Source organism: Lacerta agilis, chromosome 1 (assembly GCF_009819535.1).
Source record: "Lacerta agilis isolate rLacAgi1 chromosome 1, rLacAgi1.pri, whole genome shotgun sequence".
Taxonomy (NCBI): Eukaryota; Metazoa; Chordata; class Lepidosauria; order Squamata; family Lacertidae; genus Lacerta; species Lacerta agilis.
This window is the reverse complement of record NC_046312.1, coordinates 99,825,729-99,852,140: the sequence shown is the minus strand read 5'-3', so window position 1 is coordinate 99,852,140 and position 26,412 is coordinate 99,825,729. Positions and strand designations below refer to the sequence as shown.

General features: G+C 40.9%; 1 protein-coding gene across 2 annotated transcripts in view; it reads right to left on the bottom strand.

Moving 5' to 3' along the window:
* Positions 1-23,865, bottom strand: part of ACVR2A (activin A receptor type 2A) — a 55,069-nt gene extending 31,204 nt beyond the window's left edge. The window contains exon 1 of one of the 2 annotated variants that reach the window (XM_033164370.1): positions 22,845-23,865. In XM_033164370.1, coding sequence (XP_033020261.1) covers positions 22,845-22,899 — 55 coding nt within the window. In that variant the 5' untranslated portion in view covers positions 22,900-23,865. The remainder of the gene's footprint in view (positions 1-22,844) is intronic. The other variant, XM_033164377.1, reaches the window with a different exon arrangement.
* Positions 23,866-26,412: the final 2,547 nt, after the last annotated feature.

The window sequence follows — 26,412 nt, the reverse complement described above, 5'->3', positions numbered from 1 at the left end:
ATCATACGTTTCAGTGGAAAAGGGTTTGGGAAAATATTTTGTTTCGATTGGCAGGCATGGGTTTTAATCACAGTGATTATTTCCCCAGGGCACTCCAATCATAGTGAAGGGATGTTGGACTCCTTCCCAATCACTTGCCATTTCCTAACAATTAAAAATCCATACTTCAACAATCAATTTGTTTTCAAACCACTGTTCGTTCTTCCCTCCCCATATTATTTGCTTAGATATTCTGCAAACTTTAAGAGGGCTCACATTATATGGTCATTGCATATTCTCTCTTCCTTAGTTCAATCGTTGGACAAGTCATATTATTTATTTGTTCCTCTTTATTCAAATCCTTCCTTTTTCCCCAACAAACACCTACTATAATTATTTGCTTTTCATTCAGTTCTATTCTTTTCCCTTGTTTGTGCAAACTTCTCAAAGTCCACCCACCATCCTGCTGATACATATGTTTGGGTTTTTTCCCCATTGTGAATTGTTTCCCTACCCTGGTTTTACATTGCTTGTTGAAAGTTTCTAAACATTCCTCCATTCTCCCTCTCAGACTTCTAGTTCCCCCTTAAATCAGCTAAACCTGCTTGTCCCTTCAAGGAGCTCTCAGTTGTGTTGCTTATTGGTAGACTACTACCATGCACTTATCCAAGGGCACCTGCCTCATGTTACCACTTCTCAGACTGATTGTCCACAGAACATATAGGGAGGTGAAGTGTTTTCTATTCTATTCATCTTCCAAAATAAAGAAGAAGAAAAAGAAGTCTTCCCTTGCAAAGAATCACTCCAGCTAACATTCTGAAAGCTGGTAGGCTTCACTACCTCAGAAGGGAAAACCATGCCTGAAAATTGCACCCAATTCTGATAGAAGATAAAAAGCTAGATACTTTTAAAACATTAAAGTTTTAAGCAAAGAGCTCTGGAGGGATCTGCCTGCAATTTGGCAGTCTTAATGCATTCAAGAGGGGGTCATTTTGCCTTTAAATATCATCCTGTGAAAAGGAGATACTCTCTCTATATATAGAGTATCATATATCAGAGATGGAAGGTACCCTGAGGATCATCTAGTCCAAACTGTGAGCATTAAAAGCCCATATGCATATAGCAAACTCAGTCTCTTACAGCAAAGTGCAGCAGAAGCAACTGTGGTTGGAAAGTAACATCTAAGGTTTTATTTATAAAGCAAATAACAAAACAACACGACAACTCTCACATCCATCTTCTTCAGCAGAGGGGGGAAAGGGAGAGAGGGAGGAGACATTTAAATAGTTCCCATACTCATGCATCAATTAAGTAATTAAAGGCAACCCGCAACATTATGCAATGTGAGAATGAGACATTACAATACTGACATCCTCCCCCTTTTCATGATAACATTGCATTATCATCTAGTACATCTGTAACATCTTTACATATAGATCCAGTTGTTGTTTATTTACAACCTTCGACAACAAATCTGCGGGTATTTCTTTTCCTGGCATATATGATACTTGTATCAGCCCTTTCTGAATACAGTCTCTTGCATGTAACAGTCTGATCTGCAAGTGCTTAGTTCTCTGCTTACACCCTTCAGATTTCAGTAAAGCCAAACAGGATTTGTTGTCTTGATACACCTTTATAGGACTAGATATTTCTACTTTCATGTCCTTAAATAATTGTAACATCCACTCAACATCCATAAGTGAGTATGTTAGTGCATTAATCTCAGCTTCACATGAGCTCAGACTTACAGTGGTTTGCTTTTTGCATGACCAGTCAAATAAGCAATCATTATACATATAACATACACCTGAAGTGCTCTTTCCATCCATAGGATCATCTCCAAAACTTGCATCAGCATATATTTCCAGTCCTTTAGATTTCTTATTTGTAAACCTTAGCCTATAATGCTCTGTACCTTTTAGGTAGCGAGCAATGCGCTTTAACGCTTTCCAGTCTTGTACATTTGGCTTGTTAGCATGTCTACTAAGCAAATTTACACTGATTGCAATATCTGGCCTCGTGCACCTAGCAATAAAGCTTAGTTTGCCTAACACACTTCTGAATAAAGTTACATCAGAAAATAAATTATCATTATCTTCAAGTTGAAAACCTGTAACCATTGGTGTATCAACAGCATTGGCATCATTTAAATTTAATTTAGCAATCACATCATTAACCTTCTTTGTTTGATGTACTAGAAAATCACCCTTTTGGTTTCTCTCTATTTCCAGAGAGAGATAATTGGTCACTTTACCAAGATTTTTCATGTCAAAGTGTTTTTGTAGCTTGGCTAATATGGTTTTGTACATAGTCTCATCTTTCCATAGAAACAAAAGATCATCAACAAAACATATGCAATACAATTTTTGTTGTTTCTCTTCTTTGACAAATACACAAGGGTCAGCTATACCTTGGTGAAACCCTAGAGAGAACAATACCTGTGTCAATTTGGTGTGCCAACAGCGGGCACTCTGTTTTAGTCCATACAGGGCTTTCTTTAAACTACAAACCATTCCCTGCTTCACCTGAATACCATCAGGTGGTACCATGTAAATGCTTTCGTCCAGATTACCATACAAAAAAGCTGTATTTACATCGTGATGTGACACATTCAGTTGTTCCTCAGCAGCAATTTTTAGCATTAATCGTATACTCTCAAATCTTACAGTAGGTGAATAAGTTTCGTGGTAGTCCTGGTCTGGAATTTGTGAGAAACCACGTGCAACTAATCTGGCTTTGTGTCTAATCACATTTCCATGCTGATCAGTCTTGGCCTTAAAGACCCAACGACTATCAATCAATTTCATGCCAGGTTGCATTGGAACTAATTCCCAAGTATTGTTTTTATGGAGGGAATCTAGTTCAGCCTTTATGGCATTAAGCCAAGGCTTTGCATCCTCTGAAGACAAACTCTTTACTTCCTGGAAGCTTGCAGGTTCAAAAACTTGTTTTGAACAGCTAGCAACAGCTGTATCAGTTATGGCTGCATTAGCATACTCTTGTGCATATCTCTTAGGTGGAACACCCTTTGTGGCTCTCTCAGACCTGCGTATATTATGCAAATCTTCAGGAGCAGGCTCCTGCTTTGGAGTAGTAGAGAGTGGTATCTCTGACTCTGTATGAGACTCATCAGACGGTCTTTGGAATTCTTTAGTGTTCTTATAATCTCCCATGTCTGTCTCACTATCAGAATTTTCAGCAACATTTTCATCTCTGTCAACCTCTTCCTCTTCAGGATCAGGCTCCTGATCTGCATCATGGTAACACTGAAAAATGCCTACTTTATCCCATTTTGCATTACATTCAATGCTTCTTGTCAGCTTTAAAGTCTTAGTATTAGTCATTAATACACGATATGCACCTTTTTCATAACCAAGAAATATAGCATGCGAACCACGTTTGCCCATCTTGTTATCTTGTGGTGTATGCACCCATACATCAGAACCAAAAATTTTAAGGTGCTTAATAAAAGGCTTTTTCTTAAATAGCTTTTCATAAGGAGTACAGCCTATGGCTGATGAGAGCCTGCGATTATAACAATATGTAAAACAATTCAGTGCTTCTGCCCAAAAAACATCTGGCAGGTTGGCATCATGAAGTAGAGTCTTCATGCCCTGCTGGAGTGTTTGGTTAACTCTTTCACATAAACCATTTTGCCATGGGGAACGCGGACAAGCAACTTGGTGCTCTATGCCCATTTCAGCTAGAAATTGTTCAAAAACTGCTGAACAAAATTCTCCCCCTCTATCTGTGAAAAAACATTTCACCTTCGTGCCATGAACATTTTTTAACCATGCACAGAAATTCTTAAATTTTTCAAATGCATCATTTTTCTTCTCCAACATATAAACCCAAACATATCTGGAGAATTGATCTATCACAACCAAAAAATACCGTGAGTTACCTCTAGAGGGCGCTAGAGGACCAACAAGGTCTGCATGTAAAAACTGATAAGGCGCGGTCACTTCCTTCATAGATATTTTACCCTTGGGAGCCATTTTGACTTTGTGCTCAGCACAGGAAATGCATTTCATGTGATACTTGCAATTTCGCAAAGTCATTCCCTCCACCATTTCAGACATCTTGGCCACGCCCTGAAAATGCAAATGCCCTAATTTGCGGTGAAAATCATGTATGCAATTATCATGTAACTTCTCATTTTTTCTCACAGACAACTTACAACACTGTTCACCATTTTTAGCAACATCATTTGCTTCAGTACGATAAGGCAAAACAAACAAACCCTTTTGATATTTGCCATAAAGAAAAAGCTTATTATGCTTCATTATTTGACACTTATTTTTGGTGAAACACACTTTAAACCCTTGTGCAGTAAGCTGTGACACGCTCAGCAGGTTATCAGCTAAATCTGGAGCAAACAGTACATTCTTTATTGTTGTATTCAGGCTTTTCAGGAAAACAGTTCCATGTCCTTCACTTTGAAGTGAGCCTCCATCTGCTTGATGAATCGTGCCCTTCTGCAACTCAAGCTGGACAAACAAACTCTTATTTCTGCAGATATGCCGCGTAGCGCCCGAATCTATCACAAATGCTGACTGCACACGCTGACTGGTACAACGTGTAATCATAGCCTTTGGTTGAGGGGGTCCCTGGGCTTTGCCTCCCCCTCTCCCTCTGGAACCACGCTTGGCTTTTGCATGCTTTTTGCAGAATCTTTGCACATGCCCCAGCTCTCCACAATTGTAGCAACGCTGTGCCTTTAAGACAGTAACACTATCTGGGCTTTGTGCTGAAGCGCTGCTAGCTTGTCCTTGTCTGTGATTTACAGCCATTCTTCGATCCATTTCATTCATCAAAACAGCAGATACATGATCAACAGTGAGCTGAGCTGTTGGTAGAACTGCTAACTGTGCAGCTACCGAATCATAACTTTGATCTAGACTGTTTATAATCAAAAAACAGAAAATGTCTTCAGAAAGATTCACCCCTCTCTGACTCAATTCCTGCCTCAGGGATTTTAATTGAGCCATATGAGACTGCAGGTCTCCACCAGGTTGCAATTCTAGTCTGCACAACCGCTTGAAGAAGATAATCGCCGAACCAGCTGCTGTTCGTAAATGTGTGTCTTTCAAAGCATTCCACATAGCTTTGGCGGAATCTTTTCCTTGCAGATTAATTAACTGGCCATCTGAGACACCTGTCATTATTGTGCCTCTGGCTCTGCAATCTGCATTATTCCATGCAGCCCATCCACGACTATTGGGCTGTGGCGCAGTGTCTGTTATCACATGCCATAATTTCTCTTTCAGCAGCAGGCCTTGCATACGCAAATTCCATGAAGAGTAATTATGCGTATCAAGCAGAGGAAAAGGAAAAGTACCGGCTTGGCTCTGCGCATGATCCATTTCTGGTTTTCCTATCAGCCAATGAAACAGTTTCTCTTAATGCTGCAAAGACTTATGACCGGCTTGCCTCTCCTACACAGCCTTGCTAATTAGGCAGTAAAACAAACAGACAAACTTGCCTTTGAAGCAGCAGCAGCTGACCTTGAGTTACATTCCACTGTCCTCCAGCCGAGACACTTCTTGCCAGGAATCACGCAGCAATCTGGCACAGTCCGGAACACACTCTGAGGACAGTCCAACACAGTCTGCACACAGTCCAGGAACACAGTCTGGGCCCATAACCGTTGTGAGCATTAAAAGCCCATATGCATATAGCAAACTCAGTCTCTTACAGCAAAGTGCAGCAGAAGCAACTGTGGTTGGAAAGTAACATCTAAGGTTTTATTTATAAAGCAAATAACAAAACAACACGACAACTCTCACATCCATCTTCTTCAGCAGAGGGGGGAAAGGGAGAGAGGGAGGAGACATTTAAATAGTTCCCATACTCATGCATCAATTAAGTAATTAAAGGCAACCCGCAACATTATGCAATGTGAGAATGAGACATTACAATACTGACACAAACCTCCTTCAATGCAGGAATATGCAGCTGTCCCTTATGGGGATCGAACCTGCGACCTTGGTGTTATCAGCACCATGCTCTAACCAACTAAGCTATACATTGGTACCTCGAGTTAAGAACTTAATTCGTTCTGGAGGTCCGTTCTTAACCTGAAACTGTTCTTAACCTGAAGCACCACTTCAGCTAATGGGACCTCCCATTGCTGCTGCACCGCCAGAGCACAATTTCTGTTCTTATCCTGAAGCAAAGTTCTTAACCTGAAGCATTATTTCTGGGTTAGCGGAGTATGTAACCTGAAGTGTATGTAACCTGAGGTACCACTGTATTATGCTTCTTATATAGCCACTATAGATTCTCAATTATGGGGGGGGGGGGAGAAAAGAGGCAGAGCTCTGGATTTAATCAATTCTTCCTGCCCTGAGATAGAAGGCTCACTTCAACTGTGACACTAATGCAGGCCTCAGCCAAGATGACACTGCCTTCAAAAGATACCTCTTACTCGCTGGATAAAGAAAATGGTAACAATATCTGAGGAGATGAACTTGCAGCAGAAGAAGTAATAAAGGAGCTTGTTAAAAATACTTAGAATGAACTAATACTTCCACTGGAAACAAAACTGACAGAATTTAACATGTGGCTTGATTGTTTAACAGAAACAACTACAGCAACAAAATAATTAAGCCAAATATAAGACAAGATCAAACAATTACAAAAAGAAAATGAAGATACATTCAACAAGCTTGAAGATGCAGATAAATCAAAAGAGGAGAATTTACGTTTTCATTTTTTTGTAGAGAGAGTAGAACAGAATGATCCTGCACAATATTTACCTCATGCTTAAATAACTGCTTCCAGACCTCATACCTCTGCTGATTATTTTGAACTGGAACACAGAGCACTTGGACTCAAAACTGAGGGAGAGAACGAACTCCCCTCCCCCTGTCATGTAACTGTCTGCTTTGCCTGATACAGGAAGGAGAAGGAAGCATGGAAAAAACCAAGGAACCTAATATCCATAACTTATAAAAGCAGTCCAGTTATGGTGATGCAGGATGTGGCTTCTGAAACACAGGGGGAAAAGGAAAAATCTATGTGCTTGCATGATTAAAGTGCAAGAAGCTGGAATTAAATATCGCTGGGGCTTCCTCTAACACCTTATCACCATGAGAGGATCAACACACCTCACATCAACAAATAGACTGGAAGCAACAGATCTCCACAACACTCTTGGAATCAACCTATTTCTGGAATGACAACAAGAAGAGGCAATGGAAGAAGAGCATGCTGAATTTTCCAATGGATGTTGGGAGGATGCAAACCGGAGCAAACGATCCAGCAAACTTCTCACACATAACAACAGAGGAGACCACTACAACACACCAAGCAGCTACATCCTAGATCCTCCAGATATTGTTGACTTAACTTGTAGCTTTAACCAAATCTCAAGGAGAATGGTATCCTGGTTACAGGTTAGTTTTTAACACTAAAAACAGTAACAATGAACATGAGGGCAATTAGTGATCCTATAAAAAAAGAAATGCCTAGACATACAAGCCACAAATTGTCTTTGTGTCTCTTGTTAAAACCCCCTAGGGCAAGTAAAATCTTCAGTGGTAATTGGTTTCAACACCAAGTGACAGCACCAGGTTCAAGTAAAGGACAGGGTGGTAGAAGTCATTTTTGGCAAAGGAATAAACTTTAAAATCCATTCAATACTGAAATACAAGAATGGTGATTTTTTTAACCACTCATTGCCCCTGTAATAATAATGTAAACTGTTGGATCCCTACATGCACCAAACTCAAAGTGACTTGACTTTATTAGAAATTTTTTATGTAAATTAAATAAATTTGCTGATGGAAAAACCATACTATGGGGTGACTTCAACATTAATGTAGGGGGAGTCTCTCTAAAAGATTTGAAACAGAATAAAAAAATCCTTGCAGTAGCCCCTTAGAGACCAACTAAGTTTGTTATTGGTATGAGCTTTCGTATGCATGCACAGTAACAAACTTTGTTGGTCTCTAAGGTGCTACTGGAAGGATTTTTTAATTTTTGTTTCAACTATGGCAGACCAACATGGCTACCTACCTGTAAAAGATCTGAGCAAGGGCGACACCAGGAGGAACTTTTTAAAAGACAAAGACAATTGGCCTATTACAGTCAGAACCAGGTTTGCAAACCATGTCGCATTATAACGATGCAATGTCTAAATGGTTAGACTGCAAGTTACAGCCATCACTCCAACTCCAGAAGCTACAGCACTTGGAGGTGCAGGGAGCAAACTTACAAAGCTGAATGCATGAAAGAAGAAAGCTGACAAAACAGTTCCATTTTATATTTGGAAGTTTAAACCATGATTTGGCCTGACATCTCAACCAAGTTAATGGTTTGAAAAAATGGTCATTGGCTTTTAAAGAATATGGTTTTCTAGTTATGGCAGTAAGATTTAAAGTTACTTGTCAAACTGCTAATGGCACACCACCGCAACATAACAGATCCAATAAGCTGCTGAAAACCAATGCACTAAGTACACAGAAGACCAACATCTGTGGAATATAAACAGAACTGCCTTAAGTGTTAGTAGCACATATTCAGTAGCACACTGCTAAGGGAAAAGGTTGGGAGGTTGCAATCTTTTTTGGCACTGGCTATGGTCCAAACTTCCCACATCCCCAAGGGTACTCTAGCCATTCCTCACACTGAAAGCCACAACCTCCTTGGAACCTCCATTTAGACAAGAGAATCTGCTAGAAGATCAGAGTGGACTGAGTTAAATCAAGGCAATTTCAAATGCATCCTGAAGCTGTAGCAGCCAACTGAAATCACTGATTTAATAATTTCCCATTGGTGCTTTATATTTTCCAATACAAATATGTGATTCACCACTTCTGATTTAACTGGACTGGTCTAATCCAGCCCACCAAGCCTTTTTTTTGCTGGTCCAGGTCCAACAGCACTGAACAAAATACTTCCTATCTGCCACTGATCAAAGTAGATCAGAGTGTTCCAATATGTTCTGATGCTTGTGAAGCACTGATGCAAGTGCTTGTGAAACATTGGAATGCTCAATATGCATAATAGCAGATTGGAACACTCCAGAAACAGGAAGGAGCATTCCAATCAATAGCAAGTAGAGGTTTAGCACCACCCAAATCAGCAATGGTAAAAGGGGTCATGTAACACTGTATCACTGGATGGAGTGGTTTAAACTTCTGCTGCATGTCTCATGTGCATGAATGTGGTGGCCATACCCATCACCAGCATAAAGTCCCCAAGCCAAGTGCAGCAAAAACAGTGGCCTTCTAGGTATTGTTAGACTCGAATTCCCCCATCAATCTCATCCAGTACAGCCAACAGCCAGGGGTGATGAGAGCTATAGCCCAGCAATATCTGGAGGATCAAAGGTTTCCCACCCCTGAGCTAACCTGGAGTTGCCAACTTTTCTGGGTCAGCAGGCACATGTGGGGGCCAGTCTTAAAATAGCTGCCATGGGGGCATGTCATAACAAATTTAGAGAGTACAGTCCTTGTTTCTCCTGCCACAACCTCATGCTTGCGATAAGGTTGTGTGCACGCACAGACACATTATGCACTGTTGCTGTCTAACAAGAAACATTCCCCAGTACCAGCAAAACGTAGCCACACCACTCTCTCAAAGACTTCACATTGTGCCAAATATCTCTCCCGCTCTCTGTCCAAGTGCACAGCACACTTGAGCATACATAAATCACATTCAAAAAACCTCCTCCACAGGTCAAGGAAATGCCATTCTCCCACCCCTTCAAAATATCTAAAAAATATGCATGGGCCATCAATCACGTGTTGGGGATCCCCAACCTATATGTTACTAAGAACCAGCATCTTAGCATACTAAACCAGCTCAGAATCTCAGAAAGAAAACAGCACCCTTAAAGAGTCAGAAAAGCCATGCTGTAACCAGTGTTAGAAACTGGGATAGAAAAGCTAGGAGACAAGTGGCTCTTGGAACCTGGGTTGTGGGTGCCAAAACAGAATGTCTAGTCACATTTGGGGAGCGGGTATCAGCAACACTTTATTTTTATATATATAAGCATGCATTAATATGCAATTTACATAAGTGACACATTGTTACTATTTTAACAGAATTGTTAATAGATGTTTAATTGTGCTTACAATAAAAGTATTGGTACCATACTTCAGTTTTCAAAACACTCTACTCTTATTTTTAAACTCCTTAACGTATTGTCTATCCTTAACATATACTTTGAGGCTTCAAAGCACACACATTTCAGTAATCCTTGTGACAAGGCAGACCAGTATCAAAGAGATTGTTAATACTGATTTTTTTTGTATTGTATTTTCCTGCTATGTAGGTAATCAACCATGAGCAAGCTATGCCTCAAAAGGTGGCCTATGCAAATTTTTCTTGATAATTATATACCCAAGGCCATGTTTACACTTTTGTGGCATAATGATCCATGATCTTTGCCAAGAAAAACTGAATTTGAAACTGCTTTGGTAGTCACAGGCAGGAGCAATGAGTTACACAAAAGGATGTAACCTTGCTCACTACAATTCCTACTAAGCACCCTCCTGCTTGGTTTCACAATCTGTTACACACACGCGAGAAACTAGAAGCTTGATTTAAAAAGCTAAGTGCATTATTTGCTATGGACTGAAATATATATTTTCTTCTGTACAGTGCTGGCAAAATATATATTTTCTTCACACAGTGCTGGCAAAACCAGTGGAAAACAGCATATAGATAACTAATTACACCTTTTAACTATGCAATTAACAGTAGATGCACTCCTGCTGCTGCCTTGTGGGGCTAGGGGGTCTTTGGAGCCATGACACCAGTGCGGCAGCTGTTGGAACTGTTTTAAAAGTTGGAGCAGCCAAACGAACAGCTCCGCATTTGCAGCGCTGATGGGGCTCCAAGCAGCAGCCCCAAATGGTTCCTATCCTCTGCAGCATCCCCAGCGGCAACCGCTACCAGGGCTTGATAGTCATTGCCTCAGATGTTTCCACAGCACCAAAGGATGTGTGTCTTCTGGTGCCATGCTACCCTGCCAATCAGGTGATTTGCAGGGAAGTACAACAGCAAGGAGGTGCCTTTTGGTGCCCTGCTGCCCCACAGACCAACTGACTGGAGTTGCATTGCAGCCATGTGGAGATGTTAGATGCCCAACAATGGCACCTGGACATCTGCACTGCCTCACAAAAGGTCTGTTGTCAGTTTCAAAATGAGACTGGCATCAGACTATTTTCAAACCCTGACTATAACAGATAGTATCTTAAAGCCCATTGTAAAGTCTGCACAACAGGAAGCAAGTGTATCTCATTCAGGAATGTTCCATAATTGTGAAGCCACCACTGCTGAGATATTTTATTCTCAGGTCTGTGAACCTAAATTGATCTTACTGGCAATCGTGCAACCGAGGCAGTGGTTTTCAACCAGTGTGCTGTGGCACTCTGGGATGCCTTGAATGATGATCAGGGGTACTGTGGGCAACAATGGCCTCTGACCCTCTTTCCTTCCTTCCCTCGCTCCTCTGATGCCCTCTCGGGTCTCTGCCTCTCAAAGGCTTGCACAGCTGTTTATTGCAGCAGCCCTGGCTATAAGCTCTGCAGGTGAATGGTGCCTCTAGGAGGCACCTCTCTTTGGGGTGGGGGTGGGGACTCAGAGACCAGGGACAGCAGCAGCTGCCCGGAGAGCTCCCAAGGAGAGAGGAGAGGAGGCCAAGGGAACATTCTACAAGGGAGGGCATTTGAAAAAAGGTGAGAGGCTGCCAGCTCTGCAGGCAAGGGGTGACATAACTGGGCCCCTGAGCCCAGGGGGTGCCACAGAAATAATGTAGTTGGTCAAGGGAGCCATGGAGTGTGTGTGTGTGTGTGTGATTTCCCTAGTGAGCACAATGGATGAAATTCCTAGTGACATAAAGGGTGGATAAGCACAGAAAGGAGCCCTGCTGAATTAGAATAATGGTCTACCTAGCTCAGGACTAGCCAATTTCAAATGCATGGCTACAGGAAGGCTATAAGCAGGACACGAGCATGCTAGCACTCCCCAGCTGTTCCCCAGCACCTGCTATACAAAGGTATGCCAGCTCCAACCCTAGAAGTAGTATAGTCATCATCACAAGTTACCACTGAAAAGCTTATCCTCCATGTATTTGTCTATTTCCACTGTCTTAGGTTTGTGGTCATCATCACATCTTGCAGTAGGGAATTCCACAGTACAGTGGTACCTCAGGTTACATATGCTTCAGGTTACATACTCCGCTAACCCAGAAATAATGCTTCAGGTTAAGAACTTTGCTTCAGGATAAGAACAGAAATCGTGCCCTGGCGGCGCAGTGGCAGCGGGAGGTCCCATTAGCTAAAGTGGTGCTTCAGGTTAAGAACAATTTCAGGTTAAGAACGGACCTCCGGAACGAATTAAGTACGTAACCAGAGGTACCACTGTATCACTATGAACTATGTAGCAAGATGGGTTTTCTGGATGGTTTGCATCACAACACATTGTGTAATTGCAAACTGAAAGTTTTATAATTTAACACGTTTCTTACTAGCAAACAAGACTAAAAAAATACCCCTGTTGGGACAGTTTCTACATGTTCTTAAATGTTTCCTCATTCGTGCTACATTGTTAGCATACTCCTGCCTGCAATATTTACATCTACCTCTTCCCTTCAGTGGTTTCATTAGAAATTATGCCAAATGCTAGTGACTTTTTTCTGATTAGGCAATATTATGATTCATAGTAATCAAATGCACTACCAAAACAGATTTTAAACAAACACTTCCAAATTCCCCAGTTCCAGAAATGAAACAAGACACCACCCTGAAGTCTGTGTTTGCAGCAAGTAAAATAAAAATTAACAAGTTTCGCTTTAGCTTACAGCCTCAGACTCAATAAATAAGAATGTTACCTTCTGTATTGATTTGACCTGCACAGCAAAGAGATTAATTCAATTGTTTTACTTGTTTACTGGCTTGATTATTTATTTATTTATTTGGTTATAGGTGTTGTTTCTCTAAATATGTTCAAGGCATAAAACTAACAGTAGAACTTGTAAAGCCACTAAAAACCTGTATGATAATCATTCCTGATAAATTCATCTAAAAGTTTTGTATGCACTGTTTTATTACTCCTGACCCCAGTTACAAATACAAATCAATGACATATGGATTCCCTCACATACTTGCAAGTGGTGATCACGTTTATTTTAACTTTGAAACTGCCAAGTTTGCCTAATAGATTACAGTGGTACCTCGGGTTGGGTACTTAATTCGTTCCGGAGGTCCGTTCTTAACCTGAAGCGTACTTAACCTGAAGCACCACTTTAGCTAATGGGACCCCCTGCTGCCGCTGCGCCGCCAGAGCACGATTTCTGCTCTTAGTGGAGTTCTTAACCTGAAGCGTACTTAAACTGAAGCGTACTTAACCCAAGGTACCACTGTATTTGCAATTAGCATCCCACTGAAATCAAAGGACAGCCCAATACTGTATTCCAAATGTATAATGTCATTAAGATATTGGTGGTTTTTATTTTGAAACCCTTTCCTGCAGGTTACAAGCTTATTTTATTCATTCATTATATGTTTATACTTTGTGATCATATAAAACTATCTATATCGTGTACAGAATACAGTGCATTAGGGCAAATACAAAATAAAACAAAGGAAGTCACTATGAAAACAAAATACCGTGTAAGACACGTAAGTTCACAAAGCGTACAATATGGGTCACATTCAGGAAAATGCTTGCTAGAACAAGTTTAAAACTGCTGCCTAAAACACACCTGGAGCCAAATACACAGATGATACCTGCCTAATCTCACTGAGCAAGGAGTTCCATAAACCTGGTGCCACCACACTGTGAATGCACTGCTTCTGGCTGAATTTGCCTTGTTACTTTGGTGTGGGTCAGACTGTACAGTATATTAAACCATAGTTTTTTAAATGGTTTAATATGTATGAGTTAGCATGTTGGTGCACTGCTCAAAAGTCTGCACTCAGCTCCTCTGCCACTCCTGCTGTACTAAGGCAAAGATTCTGTTAGTACAAGGTTTCTCCTGGCTTGACAGAATCTTCTTCTGCTCTCCTCTCCCTACATACTCTGGGGTTCTGCCAACCATACAGAGCAGATTTGGGTATAGTGCAGGACACACATGATAGAGTGGGGAGTCCCACTGTGCCAGAGGGAATCACTGAAGTACAACAGGTTAGCTGAATTCTACGAGGAGTAGACAATATTTCTTCTTGACTTAATGCTGATTGTTTGGCAGAAACAAACCACAAGCCTAGGTTCACATGCAGCAAGGCAGATTCTGGTTTGTTTTCTCCCCAGTGCAGCAGCTGGGAAATGAAGCACAGATTTTTAAGCAGAAGCTATGGTTTATTGTGATACATTAGTCAGGCCACTGTGTCAATGTTTTGATTAAGCTACCCACCGCCCTCTCCCAACTCCAAGCAGGAAAGGAGAGTAACATTCTGCTCATGACTTTCACCAGTGTAACTGGTCACCTTCCACTTCAAAGAGGGTATGAATGGAATCCAAGGTTATTTATAATAGTTGATCAAAAAGAGACTCTTCTGGCACTGAGAAATGCAAGGGAAGAGGTGAAGATGGCTGCAGAACCTGCTCCTGCCGAATTTTTCCTTAATTTTCCTTTTCCTTACTGAACACCAATCCACTCTAGCTGGGCTTTTCTCCCTCTACCTCCCACAGCCATCTACCACCTTCCCTGTGGGAAGAGATCCCAATGAGCTTTAAAGTATATTAACATGATGAGCCTTTTATTTAAGCATTAGCCTGGCAACCACAGACATCTAGGAATTGCATTAAGGCAGGTGCATGGACTTCCATGCAGACTAGTGAGCAGGCTGGCAAAGGACAAATGGAGATCTCATTCCCTCCTCTATGTCCAGCATGGAAAGTAAGCACATAGGTATAGGAAGGAATTCCTCTCTTCCATGCCAAGCAGAGAACCTCTCTTCTCCCAATTCCAAGTAGGCTTGGTAAAACAATGGAAACTTTTGTTGACTTATTTACACTGGTACTGACGACTGCAGTTTTAAGAAAAATGTATTTTAGTATTACTTGCAAGCTGCACTGGAAATATTTGTTTCTTGAAATAAATGACGCAAGTAGATAAATATTTAGGCAGAAAAAGCAGCCTTTAACTTGTATTTAATAGACAGTTAAACATTTGACAAGACAGATTGCATTCATACACTATCTAAACAAAGTTGCATTTTTAAGGGGAAATTAATTTTAAAACATTTTAAATAAAAAATCAAAGGGCCACTTCTTTAAAAAAAAAATCATCTTACCCACCCTGTACAGCTTTGGGTTCCCTCCCTACAAAACTTTACTAAAAGCACAGTAAGAGGCTAACAATACTTGTATATCCCAAACTTGTCTTTAGAAAAAGAACTAAGGTTGCTAACACAGTAAACAAACAAGTTAAACAGAATGATCGACACAGAAGTGAGACATCGTGAGACAAGCAGAATTCAAACTAAATGTAAAAGGTCTTCCCTCAAATACCCTAAAATGAACCACATTTCTAGTACTTGGCAGAAGTCCAAATGGTGGCAGGTGGACTCCGTTGGGCCTATCAACAAATGCAGTTTCACGATCAAGAAACACCTAAACCACGTGCCTCCACATTGTATATTGGGTCACACACAAAAAGAGGATTTCTAGCTTTGACCTAAGCGTTGAGATAGGTGATGTGAGTGGACACTGTCCTCAATATAATTTGCTTCCCAGTCTGTTTAGGGCCTTAAAAAGGTCAGCACCAGCACTATTAATTAGGCCAGAAACAAAGTGGTAATCAATGCAAATAGTATAATACCAAAAGAATATGCAAATTATCACAGCAGTCCCATGAACAGTATCTTACAGTTGTATTATATGGATGTTATCAAGGCATGAATCCAGAAAGGTAACTATTAGTGAGGCAGCCAAAATTGATAAAAAGGTTACTGCTGCATTCTGGACACCCAGTTGCAGTAGCATGATCATAACACCTTAAAGGGTTTTTTATTATTACAATCATTCAGGAAGACCTAGAGCTAGGACACCGTAAAATACTTACAACAGCTTCCTCAAGTAGGGAACATATGGAACCGGGCAAAAATCTTCCAAGTCTGGTAATCGCTTATTTACAAAGCAACTCAAAGCATATTGGTTGTGCAGTTGGGATCCTAACTTCATTCAGGAATGCATTAATAATCCCTCTCACACAGTCAGTCAAAGCTACTCTAATTTATCTAGTGAGCCAGGAAGGGAAAGTTTAAAGTACAGGTACAAGTAGTAAGTCACACTTCTCCAAGATCCTTTCCATAACCTTAGGTTAGGTTATATTCCTGAAGTGTTTAAACTGGCAAGTATCTATTTTTTAAAATAAAAACTTGTAAGAAGGAATAAAAGATACAGTAAACACCAACTCTGTGAGTAGAACCCATGTCAAAACAGATGCAAGCAATTTATCTGCAAAGTGTTTTAAGAATGGTCATAATACGCCAAGATTTCTTCAAAACCCTGCCTAGGAATCAAGCTGAAGATGACCCCCCCACACTATTTGGAAGAGTTTCAATGGATACTTAACAGTGATTAAAAGCCAGATTTCTTTAATACCCTCTGCTTTAAAATTGCTTTAGCTATTTTAGATTTCTATTGTTAATTGTTTTCTATTTTTTTCTATTTTTCATGTAAACTTCCTAGACAACTTAGTAGGATGGGTAGTATACAAATGCAATGAAACACTAAGATGTAGGGCTAAATACAAAAACATTACCAAGCAGTATTCCGAAAATTGTGCAATGTCAGCAAAATCTGCTGCAAACTGCAGGCTCATGCCTGGATACTCTGGTTCTCAGAAGTACTAGTCAGTGGCTACAATAGCTTTCTCTGATGGGTGCGAAAACAAAAGAGAAGTGAATTTCTTATTTCTAAGTACATGGCCTATGTGAGATATATACATATTCCTGAAGTGTTTAAATAACTCCAAACATGATTGCAGAAGAAAACTTTAATTTCTCTGAATGAGAAATATAAAGAGGAATTAATAGTGGCTGAAGTTTCTACCGCAGCATGGTCAAAGTTAAAATTCAACCTTGCAGTTCTGAAACAATAATACAGGCATACCATACTTTTTGCCATTATATTTGTCTCATGTAGACATAAAGCCACAAATGAAATAGCATAAGCTAAAGTACTTTGCTTAATTTACATAGTTATGATAATTTAGAACAGCCTTCCCCAACCTTGGACCCTCTGGATGTTTTTGACTGCAGCTCCCATCATCTCTGTCCATTTTGGCCAAGCTGGCTGAGGCTGATGCACAAGCTGGAGTCTGATACATCTGAATGACAGAAGGTTGGGGAAGGCTGATCTATAAAGTCAGTATAAATTAACCTCCAAAAATTTATATTTAAGATTGATAATTATAACTGTAGTTGCTCAGTGTTAAAAAGAAAAGGGTAAGATAATTTTTAATTTTCATTTAGTAAGTGTGAGAAATTAGTGTTTATTCTATGCAAGTATTATGCTATTCAACCCAATTGCTTAACACCTTCAAAAATTCCCCTTCAAAAATTAGATTGGTTCAAATCATAGTTGAAAGCACAGCAAGTTTGGCTTTCTTTATATCTGTCTTGCTATTTTGGAGTCACTAAGTTACAGTACCACAAAAAAGGTATTGCAAAATTTTCTCATAGTAAACATCACTAAACAGTGCAATTCTACACACACTTACTCAGAAATAACCCCACAGTATTCAATGTGGCTTATTGTCAGCTAAGTGCCCATAAGATATCAGCTTAAAAGAGCAATCCTAACCTCCAGCCAGGAACAGTGGCACTGAAGGGAGCAACTTTGCCACCATAGCAGTCCAACTCTGCCGCTCACACCAGCAGCCAGGTGGACGGTAAGGAAGTCACTAATGCTGCTCATTTTGAGCCAGCTCCAGTTTGGTACAACGAAGAGGCCTAGATAGGGTCCACCACCAGTATGAAGACAAGCATAGGATCCAGCAAGTCCCTGGCTGGTTCAGCTCTATCCCCTCTCACCCCCAGAAACACCCAACTTGAGGGGGGATGGTGTGTTGGCTGCAACTGCCATGGACACCACAATGGGGACTTCAATGGTGGCAGGAGCTCTCGGCCAGTGAACTCTGCTAAAGCTGCACCCAAACCCTCTGTTGTGTCCAAGTTCACTTTAACAGTGGATCAGTGGTTTGGCTTGCTCTGTACACCAAGAATAGGAACTGGCTGAAGTTTACAACCAAATAATGTTGCAATGCCTAGCAATTCCCTTGGAGGGGGACCTTACGGAGGCAAACTTGTCAAATTTATGAACAGTCCCAGTAAATTATTGAGAATGGCAATCAGCACATGAGATAGAACATGTAGTTTCCTATATATTCCACCCAGGACTAGCATATTTTATGTCTTTGATGGTACCAGTATACAATGAGGGATCTGTGAAGATCTTGAGCTTCCTTGGAGAACTACTGATTCCTTCCTAGGGTACCGGTAATTCTTCATACCAAAACTTAATTTGCAGTTTTCCCAGAAACCATGACAACTGAAAGTATAACAGAGAAATAGGGACTTTACTAGGCATCTGCCACATAGCCCCTATTTTTAGTACCCTAGGAAAAGATTTTCATAATCTTTTTACCTCAGTAAAATACCCATGTAAAGCATTTTAAAACAACCAAGAAAAGGGACACATCTTGCTGATCAACAGATCTGTAAACAGATACAGATTTATGAATTTGTATGCTAGAAAACCTTAAATGCTTCTATGGAAATTTGCAAAGCTAAGGTTACATTTTTAGTTAGAATTGTTTAGCAAGCATAATGAACAAGGACAATCGTTTCAGTTACTCAAGCAATTTAAACAAGCTGAAATCTGAATCCCAAAGCTGTTAAAACAAATCTCATATCATGGTGGTTTCCCTTACAGCTGCAGTATAGCCATGCAGTAACCTCATTAAAAAAAAACAGAAAACTTCAATGTTTGTTGACAGACACAAAAGAGCAAAAGTTACACCAACACTCAATGTTTGACAGTTCAGCAGCAACTATGAAACCTGTGTGCTTTGAGCACTATTATAAAAACAACAATTTACAAAAATACTTTCAGTATACAAGTACTGCATTAGGCAACAACTGATTATTACATTTGAGAACTACTGAATGTTTTGTGATGTTTGGATGGGATTGTGAAGTATTATCAAAACTGTACTATTTGCTCATCCTTGATGTACCTAACAATAGTTCAGTTTTATTAGATGCACGTTAGCCAGTGCTTGAACTAAATAGCTATACATTTTTATGATATTCTACTAGTAATAGACAGTTACATGAGTATGCTTATAGAAACAATTTAATGATAACCACATTTATGCTATATCACTGTTGATACCTTAATTATTTTTAAGGTATAGAAAAAGCAAGTTGCTTCATTTTCTATATTCTAATTAAATATCCTGACTCATTTTCTTTGGCTCTAGCTTGACTCTAAAGATGTGTTTTACAATTCAAATTTCTGTAATACCGTACATGAAAAAACATATTCTTTAAAAAACATATACACTGTGTTAAGACTATGCAATACAGTAGAAGTAAAAGAAAGCAATTTCTCCCTAACTTCATCTTGCATCCTCTCTAGACAAAAGGTATTCTCAAGAACTTGCCTCATCACTGGCTGGGGTTGCATGTCACTCTAAATCAAACCATAGTTTACTAAAAACACGCAAGCTTCTGTAAAGGAATTCACAGACACTACATGCATCCCTCCCTGGTCATTCAGTTTCTGCTGCTGAACTGAGCTAAAATTTGGCTTAGTGTCATCTTAATCCAGACTCGTGGTTAGGTCTCTCCAGGCCAACTAGAAACTGTAACCATGGTTTGCACTAGGATTTACAGCTTGTGGTTTGTCCATGAAAGCTAAACAGTGAGCTAGCTAAACCAGGCTCAGAAGGCACACTAAGCCAAACCATGGCTTATAACAGCAGCAGAACAACCAGGAAGCAGCTAAGTGTTCACAATCTCCTTCCTGAAAGCCCCCAGATTCATACCAAGTCTTAATTCGGATTAGCATGGTGTGTATACCAGGACACTTTCTTTGTTGAAGTTTACATGTTTAAACTAGTTACATGTCCTGGTGATGGGTGACCTACAAAACGGGAAGGCTAAAGCTCTTATAAGTGACCTTCTGTTAAACAACAAAAACCTAGAAAACTATTTTTAAGTTTTGCCTCCTACAAAATTTGGACTAGGCACCTAGTACAAATGCCTTATACAAATGCTATCTACAATAAGCACAGACAGTAGTCCTAACCTTAGAATCATAGAATCATAGAGTTGGAAGAGACCACAAGGGCCTTCCAGTCCAACCCCCTGCCAAGCAGGAAAGACCCAGACCCAGGACCCAAACATGCATTTGGGGCCAGATTTCATAATTTTTCACCATATATTTGTATAGCAGTAGAGCTGCTGCTGCAACATACCTAAGACTTCTGAATGAATTTACAGATATTCACACCACTTCAACTACAAGATAAGGCACTCTTCCACATCATTACTAACACTGTTACTAGCTAAGAGGCTAAGATTGCTGAAGTCATTCTCTCAACATTAATTTTCCAGAGATGTCTCTTCTATGGAGGCATGAGATGCCTATATACTTTTACTACTTTCTCAACTCTGTGGATATGTTTTAAAACAGATGTAAACTGCATTAAACATTGTACAGAATGTAAAAGAGAAGGCCACTGGTTTTACACGAGTAATTACTGTATTCTTAAGAAGATGAGGTTGTAACCTCATCCCTTTGCATTCTCAAAATTGCATTTACTCAGAAGTAAACCACAGTATGTTTCACGAAAATAACTTTCCACCACTGCTTTAATTACATTTTAAATGCAACTTTTCATTTGGTGCAAAAGAAGAAACCATTCCATATTAACTATATTAAAAGGCAGTAACTTGTTTCTTCAGAGAACAGCACCATATCCAACAGGGAGGGGTTACAAATATATGAAAGGTGTTTTTTCTAAACCAGTATCAATTTCTACAAGCTAAATCCTTACAAGAGAAATTAAAAGCCCCAGCAGTAAAGGACCAAGTGTTTTGAGCAACACTAGTCAATATGTTTGAAGACAGCAAAAAGGCAGAGTAGGCCATCCAGTCAGATGTAGTGGCTTTTTAGTAATATTCAATCGTTTCAGTAAATTATATTCGCTCATGCCTATCCTTCATAGGAAAACAAACATGAAAAATGTAGTCCATTGTGTTGTGAGCATATTTAAATGGCCAGTCTAAATGTTTTTCTAGAGTGCAAGACTCCCATAATTTCAGTTACAGAAGTTAAATCTGTTGCACTTCTTGCTTTAAAATGAGTACATTAATGTGAGCTGCCAGGTACATTGCTAATAGCTTATACCCTGCACACATCTTTTAAAAATGCCTTCCAAAAAACCATTTTCCTGCATGATAACTGCTATGTACAGTATTCTATGAGCTAAAGTCACTTAGGGAGCGTTTTGAATCAAATGTTTCTCTGACTTAGGTAGGTCTGAAACACTAAGCAACCAAGAATCTAGAACCTGCTTTCAGGTAAAGGTAAGCAGAATCAGTTCAAAATATGAGGTTATCCAAGAGCATCCTGTGCTTCCCCTTGGAATGATGTTAAACCATTTATAGAAGAGAAAAAGCAGACCTTTATTATAGCTGATAAAATGCAAATTGGAGCAAGAAAATGTAAATAGATTCTATCTGAAGTATTGTATCTATAAGCAAAATGTTAACAAACTTAATATTCTAAGCAACATTTTCATATGGAATTTCAGAAATGTTTACAACACAGTTTACCCAATAAGGGCATCACTTCTTTAAAATGTATTGTAACTTTTCCTTTGATGGAACTGTTTATGCCAAACTGTTATTCCTTTAGCTATTTTGCCTTTACATAAAATTCACAATCTCTTCAGTCTCTAGCACTGATCGCCATTTCACAGCACAGTCAGCCCACACGGAACAGATCAATAACATTACAGACACAAGACTAGACTGTATCCATTTAATAACCACAAGAAAGTGTACCATTCAGCAAAATCTCACACACATTACAAAACTGCTGGAGAGCAAGAGCTAGATAACAATGTAAATCAAAGTAAAATCATAACCAAATATGTCAATTATAAAATCTATTTCTCTTTCAACACTGAATACATGTACCTTGGAAACTAAAGTACAACTATAGCATGCACATTTAGTGAAGAGAAAAAGAAGAATAGCCATCCAATCCATTACTAACTAGTCAAAAGTGCTGTGCATGAAGCAATTCTTTCAACCACTGCTTGCTACCCAGTAAAGCATTGTCCTGCGAGCATAACCTGTTTAAGCTTATTTCTTATAATGAAAAGATTTTGTTGCAAAAGTTGAGGTTTACCATTTACTTTAGCACACACTAGTTACTAGGTAGATATTAAAGGATCAAGAAAACCTAAAACCTACTGTGTGAAAAGTATTTTAAAGCTTATACCTGTCATCTAAGATCATTCAACACAACTTTCCAATTCTATATTTTTCATATTTGTATAGGCAGCTACTAATATATTTTCAAAAGAGAAAGCTGTGAATATTAAAACCAAGTTACTGATAAGTTACTACAATGTTGACAAACATGAAGGAATGGCTAACACTCCAAATTATTAGCTTGCACACTGGTAGTCTGCAAAACATCAGTAGCAGTAAAGCACAGTTGTGGTATTCCAAACAACACACACGCTGTAGTGTCAGAGCTGTTGACAAAAAGTACAAAAAATAAATTTCAATCCATATTTTAATGATAATGCAACGTAATGTTAAGGATATTAGAATACAAGGCTAAGTTGAGAAGAAAATGATATACTGTACACTTACCTGAAGAACAAGAGATAAGAAAAACAGCAAACACCAACTTTGTAGCAGCTCCCATTTTCCAAATAGTTAGAAATGATATGAAGTTATTCTATATATCCAGCTTCCCAGGTTCTCCAAATATGAAAATCCCTCTTTCACTTTATTAAAATTTTCTGTAGGAACATATTTGGAAAGTAGTGTCCATAAGAGTAAAATCAGATTTCAATACTAGTCTATCTAGGTCTTCCTCAGTAGATCCTCCAGTAAAGGGATGTATGTATTTGGGAACATACACGTCATTTGGCTTCTGTACAAACAGTGGTAAAATTCAATTCATAAGAACATACTAAGGACCCAGTTTAAAGGGTCAACAGTAAAGCAATTAACTGACTACTAAGCAAATTGCCTTGGAGCATTGTTTTATTCACTTTAAAATCTGTAAAATATCCCCCAGGAGTACTGGAATCAGGCAAGTTGCACAGATATTAGTAAACAATACTTTCTTCTTCACGCCTCTTTAACAGTATGTAGTGTCTGGGTGAGAAATAGTTTCACATAAGTTTCAAGTGTCAGCACAAACCTGTTTTCAACGGAATGGGCAATAGTAAATTAATCCATTAATAAAAAAAGGAATTTGTGAAACACTGATGTTTCCTATTAATAATGCTGAGACCAAATAACACCGACAGGGCAGAAACCAGAGCTTATCTGTCCTCCACAGCACCACAAATGTCTTTCGTTACCTAGTGTATGTTCATTTCCACTTTCCACTTTTTACATTCAGTCTTTTGTCCATGCCCGCTCAAAAGGAGTAGATGGTATAATTTGACACTCGATTTGCCTTCGATGGAAAAAAAATAAAAGCCTTACGGAAACTCCTCCAGCCCATATGACTCCCTCCCTCAGTTAATGCTTAAAATATCCTTATATTCGGGGTTTAAAAACCACACAAATGTGGTGGAGGGAAGAGGGAGGGCAATGCGGCTTCCAGCTATTTTGGTGGGTGGAGTGGAGGGTAGTAAAGAAGCGCAAAAAAATTACTTTCTTCACTGTCCTAAAAAAACAAAAACAAATCTTTAAACACAACGACGATCGAAAGAGGCTTGGGAGCGATCTTTCCCGAAGCAGCGGTGCAAGAGGAGGTCTCAAAAATGGATGAAGCCGGTGAAGCGATGCTTTTTTATAACCATGGTGATCCGATGTGGACAAATCGGTCTTCTCGAGTGGCCGGGCTGGTGGGGCAAGGTATGCACGATCTCTTTTCTTTCTCTCCCCCTCCCTGCTTTGCAGCAGATGCTCTTCCAAGCTGGATGTATGTGCAGGCGTCTAGTTCGTTCTTTCTTTCTTTCTTTCCCTTTCCCCTTCCCTGCAACACTTCACGGGATCACCATTTCCCCCAGAGTCGTCCTCTTCGGTCTCTGTCGAGGCAGGACCCTCCGTGCACGACTTGGCTTTTGTTTTGTTTCTCTCACACACACTCACATACACCCTCCTCTTCTTTTCCTCCTCCTCCTCCTCCCTGCCTTCCTCCGTTCACAACCGCAGCGAGTAGACGAGAGAGAACGAGGGAGGCGGGCGAGGAGGTCACGGAGCCTGGTCAATCCTCGCTCTCGCCTTTCGGCTCGCCCCCTTGTGCCTCCCACACAACGGGCGGAGAAGAAGGAGAGAGGGGGGCGACCACGGCGGACGACGAAGACGACCACCACGGCGGCGGCTCGACGCCTCTCTCTCTCTCTCTCTCTCTCTCCCGAGCCCCGCCGCCCCCTTTTCTCCTAGCTCTTCCTCCCCGGCTGCGAAGAAGAACCTGCTGCTCCGGCGTCCGGCCCGCTGGTGGGAAGGCGGCTGAGCCCAACTTTGCGCCCGCGGTGATGAAGTTGAAGAGCTGAGGAGCAGCAGCAGGAGGAGGAGGAAGGGCCGAGTCGAGCAGCTTCTTCTCCTCCTTCTCGTTCAGGACGGCGCCGGAAGGGGAACGGCGAGCGGAGGAGGGCGAAAGGACCGGCTTTATCGTCCCCCAGATCCGGCTGGCAGCGCTGAGTGGCCCTCCCTACCTTGCTGCGCCCCTGTGGTAATTTCATAGCTACCCATTCACTTGCGTGGTGTCGAGAACAGACCCAAGATGGCGGCGCCCGGGCGATTGTTTTTGTTTCCTCTCCACCTCGCTTTTTTTTTTTCCTCTCCCTCTCTCTCTCTCTTAAACTCCCTCCCTCCCACCAACACCCTGCTCGCGCACGCACGCGCGCTCTCATCTACCCGGCTCGGCCGGCCCCAACAGCTGCCGTTTTATGGGCGCGCGCGCGTGTCTGTGTGTGCGCGCGCGCGCCGTGTTAGTGGGGAGGAGGAGGAGGAAGAAGAGAGATACGGGGTGGGGGTGGGGTAGGGGCTCGTCTCCGTTTGATTGGCAGTCCGAGCTAGCCACTGAGCAAAAAAGAGTAAGGGGCGGGAAAGGTTCAGCCTGAACGTAGGCGGGTTCTGTTCCCGCCCCTGGATTCGACTCCACCCCTCGGCTGGGCGGGGTTCGGCCGCCGTGTTCCATGTCTTGGCATTTCTGGCAGGCGCTGAGGAAGGTGAGGCGCTGCTCGAAGCCCGGCAAGAAAGCGGGGCTACGTTGCCTGGTTGCCAGGCTTATACAGGAAATGCCAGACTCATTTAGTTCATTTTACTGGGGAACTCACGGTTGCATACCTAAGTGGGTCGTGCAGCCCCGAACCTTGTGCCCTGTTTACTCGGAAGTAAGCCCCGCGGAGTTCAGTCGTGCTTACTTTCTGAGGCAGCGTGCGCATAGGATGGCAACCTTTGCGTGGGTCCATTAAGGCGGCAGTCCTTTCCAGTGGGACTTCCTAGTAAAAATGTGCAAGGCAGTTTTCAGGGGACTGATGCAGTGTTTAAGAAGACTCTTTCCCCTCTTTCTTTGTATGTGCGCTTCTCCCATGCAGGTAAATTATGGGCAGTTGAGCTGTTCATTATGGATAAAACAAATGACCTATTAAGGCTGCAATGGTGTACCCATTTTCCTAGAACTAAAAACTCTGTTGAATCCAGTCCTGCCTGCATCTGAGCATACATGTATAGGATTTCATGGCATGGGACTTCAATCATGGATGTCCAACTGAATGTTAATTATTAAATAAGCATATTTTTTAAGTGATAAGGTTATTGGGGGGCTGTTTATTTTGTGCAAGTCAAGGCCCATTACTTATATTTGAATGTGGGGAGTGCATTTGTCTTGCCTGGGGATGTAAGCTCTTTAAGAACATAAGACAAGCATGCTGGATCAGACCAGTGGCCCATTTAGTCCAGCATCCTGTTCTCACAGTGGCCGACAAGATGCCTGTGGGAAACCTGCAAGCTGGACGTGAGCACAACAGCTCAAGTGAGAACTACCCATTAAAAAAAATGGGGGAAACTAGGATTTTAGTGTAGCTGTAATGGTGCACCAAATTGGTATTCATCCACCAAATGAAAGGTGGCAGGAAGGACAGGAGTCCCTGTCTTTGGTATGAATGGCTCAGCCCGTAATTTATCTGTTGCATGTGTTTGCCTCTCACTGAGCTATGTATTAGCAGCAGTGACTGAGGTTGCACAACAGGCA